Source organism: Bos indicus, unplaced genomic scaffold (genome assembly GCF_029378745.1).
Source record: "Bos indicus isolate NIAB-ARS_2022 breed Sahiwal x Tharparkar unplaced genomic scaffold, NIAB-ARS_B.indTharparkar_mat_pri_1.0 scaffold_80, whole genome shotgun sequence".
NCBI lineage: Eukaryota > Metazoa > Chordata > Mammalia > Artiodactyla > Bovidae > Bos > Bos indicus.
In genome coordinates this window covers 101,148-112,930 of record NW_027223739.1, presented here as the reverse complement: position 1 = coordinate 112,930, position 11,783 = coordinate 101,148, and the positions used below count along the sequence as shown (strand labels likewise).

Below are 11,783 nucleotides of genomic sequence, written 5' to 3'. Positions count from 1 at the left end.
CCTGATCTGGCAAGGCCACCCCTTGCTTTACATCCAGAGAAAATCATAATTGAAAATGACAGTTGCACCCCTGTTTTCAGGGCAGCACTGCATTGATTCTCCACGACAGAACATCAGCCAAAGGGTCCATCAATAGAGACGTAAAGAGGAACCTGTCCATCTAAACACCGGAATACACTCAGCCATCGGAACAAATGAAAAAACGTCATTTTCAGGAGCATGGATGGACTGAGAGTTTATGATACTGAATGAATGAAGCCAGTCTGAGCGGGGAAAGCAAACTCTTACACACGAGGGGAATCATAAATTCCTCAAATGAACGAATTCATAAGCAGAAACAGACTCACAGACGTAGAAATACAAGTTTATGATTTTTTTTTAAAGGTTGGGGAAGGGAGACAATAAAAGACTGGGATTAACAGATACACACTACTTACTGTCAGATCATCCAAATGAACCTACTGAATAGCACAAGAAAGTACAAAACACACTGAAGGAACCTATATGAGAAAATACTCCGGAAAAGAACAGAATAGATGTACCTCTATGTATAACTGAATCAAGTTCCTGTCAGCCTAAGACAAACATAGCAGAAATCAACTCTACTTCAATAGAAAATAAAAATTAACAGCAGTAAATAAATTAACGGAAATAAATAATTGTGAAACACAAGGAAATGCTGCCGCCTTGTGGCCGCTTTTGGTACAACAACGGAAAATCCTGGGCTGACGGCACTTCCTATTCCCCAGGACTGAGGAGCTCTACGGAGAAGGCAATGGCACCCCACTCCAGTCCTCTTGCCTGGAAAAACCCCATGGACGGAGGAGCCTGGTAGGCTGCAGTCCATGAGGTCGCTGAGAGTCGGACACGACTGAGCGACTTCACTTTGACTTTTCACTTTCATGCATTGAAGAAGGAAATGGCAACCCACTTCAGTGTTCTTGCCTGGAGAATCCCAGGGACGGGGGAGCCTGCTGGGCTGCCGTCTCTGGGGTCGCACAGAGTCGGACACGACTGAAGCGACTTGGCAAGCAAGAGAGGCTCTAAGGAAGAAACACCTGCCTCAAGAAATGTCCTAGGTGCGTCCGGGAAATTTTTCAAACAGGGCAAAAGATCAAGAGGCCGATCTCCGAAGCTCGTTTTACTCACACTGTTATTAAAAATATCTCATGAGAAGCTTTCAACATCGTGAAATGTTATAGAAATGTAAATCAAAACTACAATGAGGCATGGGCTCATACTGGTCAGAATGGACTCTGTCAAAAAGTCTTAGAAAAAATAAAGGCTGGAGAGATTGTGGAGAAAAGAGAGCCCTCCTACACTGATGCTGGGAATGTAAGTTGTGAACAGCCAGGATACAGGACGGGGTGGAGGTTCCTTAAACAAGGGGAAAGTGAAAAAATTTACGTCTCTGGCTAACCGCTTACAGACAAACTCCAAATCAATTAGAGTTAGCTGGAAGGACAATTACTCTAAACCTCTAGAGGAAAATATAGGCAGCACACACTTTACATAAACCACAGCAAGATTTTATATATATATATATGCTCAGAATTATTCAAAATAAAACTTTTAAAAGGCACTTCATTAACCTGAAAAGATTTTGCACAGGAAGGGCAACCCTGAAGGAAAGAAAAAGACAACCCCCAGAATGGGAAAATAAATGTTTGCAACTGAAGTGAAAAACAAGGAATTCATCAACAAAGATACAAAGTGCTCACACAGTGAAAGTGAAAGCTGCTCAGTTGTGTCCGACTCTCTGTGACCCATGGACTGTACAGCCCGTGGAATTCTCCAGGCCAGAATACTGGAGTGGGTAGCCTTTCCCTTCTCCAGGGGATCTTCCAACCCAGGGATCGAACCCAGGTCTCCTGCATTGCAGGCAGATTCTTTACCAGCTGAGCCACAAGGGAAGCCCCCCACAGCTTATGATCAAAAAAACAATCAACCCAGTAGAAAAACTGGCAAAAATCTAAATGGACATTTCTCCAAAGAAGGCACCCAGATGTCCATAAAGCACATAAAAAGATGCTCAGGACCACTCTTACAGAAAATGCCAATCAAACTGCAACCAGGTAGCACTGACACCCCTCAGAAGAGCCATCCTCCAAAAGATCTACAAGGATGAAATGCTACAGAGGGCAAGGAAAACAGGGAATCCTCCTACACTGTGGGCGGGGATGGAAATGGGTGGGTGCAGCCACAGAAGAAAACAGTATGGAGATTCCTTGAACACTAACCATGCACTTACCGCATGGTCCGGCAAGCCCACTCCTGGTCTTAGATCGGTAGAAAGTCAAAACTGAAAACCATGGTTGCACCCCTATTTTCAGGGCAGCATTATTGACAATATCCAAGACAGAGCATAAACCAAAGCGTCCATCAATAGAGAAATAACGAGGAAACTGTCCATCAAAACACGGCAGTACACTCAGCCATCGAAACGAATGAAAAAAAAGTCATTTTTAGGAGCATGGATGGGCCGAGAGATTTATCATACTGAGTGAAGCCAGTCAGAGAGGGAAAGCAAAGGATGACATACAGGGAGAATCTATAAATTCCTCACGTGAACTAATTCATAAATTGAGACAGACTCACAGACGTAGAAACACGAGTTTTCGATTTTTTTTTAAGTTTGGGGAAGGGAAACAATAAGAGATTGGGGCTTACAGATACACACTACTTACTGTCAGATAGATAATTGAAATGGACCTACTGAATAGCACGGGGAAGTCTACTGAACACTCTCAAAGAACCTGTATGGGAAAAGACCCCGAGAAAGAATAGAACAGATGTATACCTCTGTGTATAACTGAACCAAGTTCCTGTCAACCTAAAATAAACACAACAGAAATCAACTCTACTTCAATAGAAAAGAAAAGTTAACCATAGTAAATAAATACATAATTGTGCAGCATAAGGACTGCAAGGAGATCCAACCAGTCCATTCTGAAGGAGATCAGCCCTGGGATGTTTTGGAAGGAATGATGCTAAAGCTGAAACTCCAATACTTTGGCCACCTCATGCAAAGAGTTGACTCATTGGAAAAGACTCTGATGCTGGGAGGGATTGGGGGCAGGAGGAGAAGGGGACGACCGAGGATGAGATGGCTGGATGACATCACCAACTCGATGGACGTGAGTTTGAGTGAACTCCGGGAGTTGGTGATGGACAGGGAGGCCTGGCGTGCTGCGATTCATGGGGTCGCAAAGAGTCGGACCACGAATGAGCAACTGAAATGAACTGAAGGAATGTAGACACAAAAGTTTGTCCTTTCCTCTCCTTGAGAATTCCAGACCCCTCTCTCCTTGGGGACCCCCGGACTTCTTATCAACCTGCCTAGGAACTGACTGTCTCACTCTTGAGTGAAAGTCTATGGCCACATCCCGGAATGTCAGCCATCCCTGAAATACAAAGGACATATGCCATGTGACTGTGGGGAAGACTTCTAATGTGATCCAGATGAAAACAGCAGTACAGAGAACTAGTTTTTCAATGAGAAGAGTGTCTGATGTTATACAATAATATACTTTTTTTACATAGTAATATGCTCTACCACATTTCTAACCTGAAGGAAAACAGGATGACAGATGATCCACAAAGCCACTTGTGCTTCCCTGGTGGCTCAGATGGTAAGAACATGTCTGCAATGCGGGTGACCTAGATTCAATTCCCTAGGTTGGGAGATCCCCTGGAGAAGAGAATGGAACCCACTCCGGTATTCTTGCCTGGGAATCTTCTGGAGAGAGACAACCTGGCAGGCTATAGTCCACAGGGTCATCAAAGACTGGGACGTGACTGACGACTATGATTCATTCATTCACTGCATCTGGAGAGAAAAATTATTAATGTGATCAACAGAGGCATATTTACTTTTAAAGGGTTTTCCTTGTGTTCTCAGGATAAATATCAATCAAAGCAGGAATATTTTTAAAAGCACATTGTGATTCAAGAGTTTCTAGGGGTGGGGCCACAGTTTTCCATCTTGAACAAGCTTTGTTTTCACTAAATGTCTGGTTGATAAATGGCCATTGTGAATAAGCTCAGAGGTAAAAGAGCCATGGCAAATAGCCATGGCATCCAGTCCCATCACTTCATGGCAAATAGATGGGGGAACAGTGGAAACCAGTGAGAGACTTTATTGTTTTGGGCTCCAAAATCACTGCAGATGGTGACTGCAACCATGAAATTAAAAGACGCTTGGTCCTTGAAAAAAAACTATGACCAACCTAGACAGCGTATTAAAAAGCAGAGACATTACTTTGCTGACAGATTCATCTAGTCAAAGCTATGGTTTTTCCACTCGTCATGTATGGATGTGAGAACTGGACTATAAAGAAAGCTGAGCACCAAAGAATTGATGCTTTTTAACTGTGGTGTTGGAGAAGACTCTTGAGCGTCTCTTGAACTGCAAGAAGATCGAACCAGTCCATCCTAAAGGAAATCAGTCCTGAATATCCATTGGAAGGACTGATGCTGAAGCCGAAACTCCAATACTTTGGCCACCTGATGCAAAGACTGACTCACTGGAAAAGACCCTGATGTTGGAAAGATTGAGGGCGGGAGAAGGGGATGACAAAGGTTGAGATGGTTGGATAGTGTCACGGACTCAGTGGATACGAGGCTGAGTAAGCTCTGGGAGTTGGTGATTGTCAGATGTCCTGCAGTCCATGGGGTCGCAAAGAGTCGGACACAACTGAGCGACTGAACTGAACTGAAAAGAGCCAGGGTACAAATTCATAGTTATTACTGAACTTTATGCACTTTACAGATTTTACAGGTTTACTAGATTAGTAAGCAGAGAAAAACAATCCTTTTGACTATTTCTGAACTATGTAACTTTCTAACAGTTTTTTAATTTTAATCTTGAATGAGCCACATAAATAATTTTAGACAAAAAATATTGCTATTCAAAATTGTTTGGAACATTTGATCACATATTCAGAAATGGTAGAGCTTGGATTTACTTCAATGGGTCTGAGCTCGATTTTATGTAAGAAGAATTAAGTCAACACAGAGACCTGACTGAGCAACTGAACTGAACTGAACGCAGAGACCACTCTAATGGATTTTTTACCAGTTGAGGTAACTGGCAAAAATATAAAAAACAGAAAAAAATGTCATATACTGTTAACATTTTCACGCACACAAACATACACCAGTTGGGAGACAATTATTCATGTTTATAAAATCAGGAATAGATTTCGGTGCTTAAATCTTATAATTTATTTGTGGCAATATTCTGTATTTTTTAAATACATTAGGGTGCAAAAAACACATAATGACATAAATTAGAACTCTTGGTTCTGAATCTTTTATTCCTTTGAAAATCTCTATCATTTTTGTTGAATTTTTAGATTTAACAGTTAAACATACATAAATAATAACATTTTTGTTACATATTGTAGAAATAGAAAGAGTGATAAGAATTCTGTCTGGAAAATGAGTGCAGAGTATATTACTAATGGAAATGATCAGACCTGGCTTGAGTGATGAAAACCTCCATTCCCAAAATTGCAAGAACCTTACTAAAACACAGGTGAGTGTTCATTTTCTAAAGCAAATGGAACTAAGAAGGCACACTTTGCTACATTAATTTGGTAGTTTTACACGTCACCAAGTCTTTCAAAAATCCTTATTCAAGTAAAAAGCAGGAACATCACACTTGCAGTATCACAGAAGCACCTGAACCAGGGAACGTGAGGTGTAGTGGGATAAATGTTAGCAGTGATCTGAATCCTGAAAAATATCAGTTTTATACAAAATTCACTTCTTATATAACTTCCCATGTTCTGTATCCTAAGACTACACTTAAGAGTGAGTCCTTCCTACCAATATAGAGAAGGGTCTCTCATACTTTTCTCCTTCTTTTCCCCAAACTTCCTGTGGAATTCTGGACCACTAAGGTAATTCTATTCATAAGGGCAATTTCTTAATGCTGTTCTAAATGTCCTGAAGTTGCATATATATGTAAATTCATCATTAATTTCCCCTACTTCTCTAAGATCCCAAGACTGAAGCACATGCTAATGGGAATCTCAGAACCTAGGCCTCCCTTGTTGATCTCTCACAAAGGGAATATTTTCAGCAGTTGAAAGGCACTCATTCAGGTTGAGAATTTTTCATGCTTTATCGGAGAAGGCAATGGCACCCCACTCAGTACTCTGCCTGGACAATCCAGTGGATGGAAGAGCCTGGGAGGCTGTGGTCCATGGGGTCGCTAAGGGTCGGAAACGACTGAGCGACTTTACTTTCACTTTTCACTTTCATGCATTGGAGAAGGAATGGCAACCCACTCCAGTGTTCTTGCCTGGAGAATCCCAGGGACGGGGGAGCCTGCTGGGCTGCCGTCTATGGGGTCACACAGAGTCGGACACGACTGAAGTGACTTAGTAGCAGCAGCATAGAAGCAGGATACAGACAAGGAGACAAGGTTCTGGGACACAATGTAGAAGAGACCTAAAGAGCCGGTCCTCACTCTAAGAAAAGGAAAAAAAGAAGAAGTTGATAACAAAGACCCCAGCAGAAACTTAGAGGCAGAGAACTAAAGGTTTGCAGGTTCCCTCAGTTCAAGCATTTTAGGGGAAAAAGGCAGACACAGCCCAGACCCAGGACAGAACATGTACCTGAAAAGCTGCTCTTTCCTCCTCTTCTTCTTCCTGCTGTGTCTTCTGAGGATGTTTATGTAGCAAACACACCTCTGCATCTTGGAAAAATAACTACCTTCAAAGGCACAGGTCTTTAACCTGCAACCACCACAACTACAGAGGACCTTGAAAAGCTGAAAAAGACCCACTTCTCCAGTGCTGTCTCAGGAGAGATTCAGGAACAATCTCTTCCTACTTGGAGACCAGACTGTGAACTTATTTCTTGATGTTCTCAGAGAGAACTCCTAACCCTCTGCTCACACAGACACATGTAGACTGACTTCCCTGGTCCAAATCCAGCTAGACCAACGCTGCTGCCTCTCCTCAGACTGAAGCTAGGCCTCAGCTCTCACAGATGGACGAGCAGCCACGGTCCTTAATCCGTGCCTCCCCTTAGAAGCCCTGGAGCACTTCCTACACACCACACTGATGCTCCCACAGGACCAAGAGAGAACTCTGTGGGAAGTTATCGCTTAACACTGGTCATGTGATCTAGATAGGAAACCAGGTTGAAACCACTTTAAAGATTCTTTCTGAACCATTTCAGTGAATATGAATCCCTCGAGGGTCAGGTCCCCCGCTCTAAGAAGTTATAAATCTGGAGGTCTGAAAGAGGGGCCATGAATGAGTCTTCAGCAAGTTCCCTGTTTATTTTGGATGCTTCTCCCCCAAGACCCACACTGCAGGAGCCCTGAGTTTCAGCCCTCACACTCAGCACACCTGAGACCTCTCAGGAGAGGTTCTAGGGCAGGAATTTCTTAGGTCAAGGTTAGGACCAAGCAGAAAAAGCTCCAGTATTTGAGGTTCAGTGCCTTTATAAGAGACTTTGGGTGAAAGTGCTGTGGGCTCCCCAGGCTGAGCGTGGATGGGTCCATTCAAACCAAGAGCAGCAGGAATCTGGTGAGCTCTGAGGGTGTCACTGAAGGGGGGGCCTGTGCAGTAGACCCTGGGGTTCAGCAAGCTGCTGATCTCTAGGTGGGTGGTCATCTAGTGCAGGTGCTCACAGGACTGGCTGGTGTGAGCTCAAGGACCTGCAGGCTGCCTGCTCCCCAGACAGACGCTGAGGCAGCAACAGCACGGAGCAGTCAGGGAGGCTCTCAACAATACTCTGTATAATCCTTATTAGAATCATCACAATGTCCCAGAAGTTACAGAGAGGGGGGAAAAGTACAATGGAGAAATGATGGGAAATATCCAAATATTTGAGGCTTAAAGGCAGTATGGAAACTAATTGTTACAGATATCATCCCTCTGTGCTAACAAAGAGTTTATTGTTAGGTATTCTTCCCTTCAGCCTTAAATCGGTAGGTTGACACTTCATTCCACACCAACTTCCTCACAAGAAACCATCCAGTTTTATTCACATGTAATATCACACAGTCAGAATCAAACCTTTTCCAACCCACTGTGTAACTGAATAAAATACAGATTACAAGCATAAACAACAATATTTATTCCTCTGATACAATGATCTGAGAACGGTGATTTCTACGGTTACAAAATGGAGGCTAATCATTTATGAAACAAGACATACACTAATTACATGACTTTTCTGGGAGGGGTTTCCATACATTTCTAGGGTATCAGAGATGTCTTTATTTGAAACATGTCAACTAATATTCATGACTTCTGTTGATATTATAAAGATACATCAAGATTTCAGTGAACTGTCATTGTATTTTCCTTAAAAACAAGTGACATAACTATTGAAAATGTACATCGTACTTTAATATGTGGAATTACTCCCTGAACACTTACCTCATGGTGACCTATAGGGATATTTGACATGAATGACTAACACCTCCATTTAGATGTACATGTTACGTTAGTGTGTCCTTAATCTTCTAATGGAGAATAAATATAAATGATTTCTCACTAGGATAGAAGGCCTTGTCTTATCTTTGAGGTAGCAACCATCAAAACCATAACTTTGCATACACACTAGAAATGAAGCATAGCAGCATGGAGTAATTTGAGAGTTGAATAACATTTATTTTGGTTTTCAAATAATCACAAACCGTGTCAATATAAACAAAGATATATTGCTAATAATTGTACATTTATAAATACCAACCCTTCCTTGTGATCCATACTAACATATCAGTTTTCTATCTGTTTTAACTATGGATTATTGCCTACAATACTTCTCCTGAAGAGGAACTTCAAAAAACAGGATTGATGAAATGCTTTCTATTGTGCAGGCTTCCCTAATAGCTCAGTTGGTAAAGATCCGCCTCCCACTCCAGTATTCTGGCCTGGAGAACTCCATGCACAGTCCATGGGGTTGCAAAAAGTTGGACACGACTGAAGAGACTTTCACTTTTTCTAGTGTGCAATTTCTGGTATTTATGTAATTTAATTTTCATTAAATACTTTTCTACATTTTTTCATGCCATTCCTTATCTTTCTTAACTCAATGGTCTTGTATTTTCTCAAGTGTATGTTTAGGACAAACCTCTTCCATCACTTACTTTATTACTAGGGTTTCTCTCCAGTACATGCTGTCTGATGTCTAATATGGTGAGAGCTCTGATTAAAGCCGTTGCCACTCTCCTTACATTCATAAGGTTTTTCCTCCAATATGAATTCTCTGATGTTGAGTAAGATGTGAGTGCTTGATAAAGGCTTTTCCACATTCTTTACATTTGTAAGGTTTCTCTCCAGTATGAATTCTCTGGTGTTGAATAAGACTTGAGTGGTGACAGAAGGCTTTTCCGCATTCTGTACATTTATAAGGTTTCTCTCCAGTATGAATTCTCTGATGGTAAGTAAGACCTGAGTGCTTGCTAAAGTCTTTGCCACAATCTTTACATTTATAAGGCCTCTCCCCAGTATGAATTCGCTGGTGTTGAGTAAGAGTTGAGTTCTGACTAAAGGATTTCCCGCATTCTGTACATTTATAAGGTTTCTCTCCAGTATGAATTCTCTGAGTGGTAAGTAAGACCTGAGCACTGGTTAAATTCTTTGCCACAATCCTTACATAATAAGGCTTCTCTCCAGTATGAATTCGTTGATGTTAGAGTAGCAAGAGTTGAGTTGAGACTGAAGGCTTTTCCGCATGCTTTACATTATAAGAATTCTCTCCAGTATGGATTACTTGGATGTTTTTGTAAGATCAGTGAGCGTTGTCTAATTGCTTGCCCACAATCCTTACATTTATAAGGCTTCTCTCTCAGTATGAATTCTCTGATGGTAAGAAAGACCTGTGCACTGGTTAAATGCTTTGCCACAATCCTTACATTTATAAGGCTTCTTCCTGTATGAATTCTCTGGTGGTTGAGTAAGATTTGACTTCTGATTAAAGGCTTTGCCACACTTTGTACATTTGTATGATTTCTGCTGCATATGAGTTATCTGATGTTGAGTAAGACATAAGCTACAAGGAAACACTTTGCCACATTCTTTACATGTGTTTGGTTTCTCCCCTGCATGAACTCGCTGATGTAGACTGAAATGTGAACACCTAAAAGTGGCTTTGCCACCTTCCTTACCTTTGTAAGGTTTCTGCTCTGTATGGATTCGCTGATGTTGAGTAAGATTTGAGTTCTGATTAAAGGCTTTGCCACACTTTGTACATTTATAAGGCTTCTCCCCAGTGTGAAATTCCGCTGTTAGTCGACTAAGATGTGAGCAAGACATAAATGCTTTTCTACATTCCTTACATTCCGTATGGTTCTTCTTGCCAGTGTGGATTTGCCGATCTGACCAAGCTTTTGAATTCTGATTAGAGGTGTTGCCACACTCTGTACATTTGGAAAGGTTTTCCATCCTGAATGATATTTTCCTTTGTCTACTTAGACTGGATGAGTTAGTAAAGGCTTTCTCACATTTCTTACACTTGTAACTTTTCTGCGGATTCTGAATACTCTGCTGTTGAGTGAAGATTTGAAGACTGATTAGAAACATCACCATATTCACAATTATAAGTCTTTCTCTCCAGTATGTGGTACTCTCATTTAGTGGAAGACCTGATATTTGATACAAGATATTCCTACATGTACTATTTTTAGAATCTTTGTCTGAAGATTGAGGTCCCTGATGTTTCATAGGGTTAGAGTCTTGTTCAGTTTTTATACCCAGTTTCATTGCATGAGTGGTTTCTCACTCCATCGTAAATATGCTTGTAATTATTGGGGGTAGAGCTCTTACTTAAGGGCTGACTCGTGTTATTACACGAGAGAAGTTGTTCCGTATTAACCATATCATGATGTGTATTGAACAATGATGGTAGGCTTAACTCTCTTCCATTATTATCAACATGACACTTTTTGGAACAGAGAGAAACTGTCTGTTGGTGGAAGAATATGACCCCCTTGCTCACAGATCCCTCAAACTGATTATATTGTGAGTTTTCCCCATCATTTTAAATTTCTGGTTTTCAGACGTGCTTGAATGTATGTGTAATCGAAGCCCGTGTTCAGAGTGGTTTGAATGAGTATTTGCAGGAGAGACTGGATGACTTTCCAGATTTTCCACATTTCCCTTCAGAGACGTGTACGTTTCAAAAAATGATTTAAGCCTTTGCTTGAAGAGATACACTTCTCTGCAGAATGTTGATAATCGGAAATGGGTGTTTTCCAGAAGTTTGACTCACATTGCTCATTTCTTTTGGCAGTAATGTCCCACCTTGTGTGAAACTATCTCACTTTCTTTATGTCCATATGAACATCTTCTAGATCTTCACATATCCCCGTATATTCCTGGTCTTTCATTAAATGTTCGTTTCCAAGGTGAGGCTCTTTCATAAATTCCTAGGTTTGCTTTTGGATTAAATTTTCTAACCTTGGATTCTTGGACATCAAACACGGGTTGTTGTGAGAAGACACAGCCTGAAAGATACCAAATAAAGTTTTCTTATCTACTATTCTTATCTACTGGGGCTGGTGCGAGCTCAGTTGGGACAGAAGGCGAGCCTTCTCTGTGGGAAGAGAACATGGCAACAGTCTGTGGCAGCAGGACAGAGTGAGACCTGTACACAGGGTACTGACCCCAGCCCTGCCACCCAGACTGAGAGGGTGTCCACCAGTGCAGACAAGGGCTGGGTGCTGGAATGTGGGGTCCTGGAGAGCAGACCCAGGCAGAGGGACTGCTGTGGGCGGTGAGGAAACGTACTGAGGGGATGGGACAGAGGGAGGA

General features: G+C 41.7%; 1 protein-coding gene and 1 pseudogene across 1 annotated transcript in view; both read right to left on the bottom strand.

Moving 5' to 3' along the window:
- Window positions 1–8,410, bottom strand: part of LOC139182087 (zinc finger protein 420-like) — a 17,886-nt gene extending 9,476 nt beyond the window's left edge. The window contains exons 1-2 of the mRNA XM_070785562.1: window positions 8,406–8,410; window positions 6,419–6,479 (exon numbers count right to left, since the gene is read on the bottom strand). Coding sequence (XP_070641663.1) covers window positions 6,419–6,479; window positions 8,406–8,410 — 66 coding nt within the window. The remainder of the gene's footprint in view (window positions 1–6,418; window positions 6,480–8,405) is intronic.
- A 715-nt stretch (window positions 8,411–9,125) lies between these two features.
- LOC139182086 (zinc finger protein 420-like) lies at window positions 9,126–10,415 on the bottom strand (annotated as a pseudogene).
- Window positions 10,416–11,783: the final 1,368 nt, after the last annotated feature.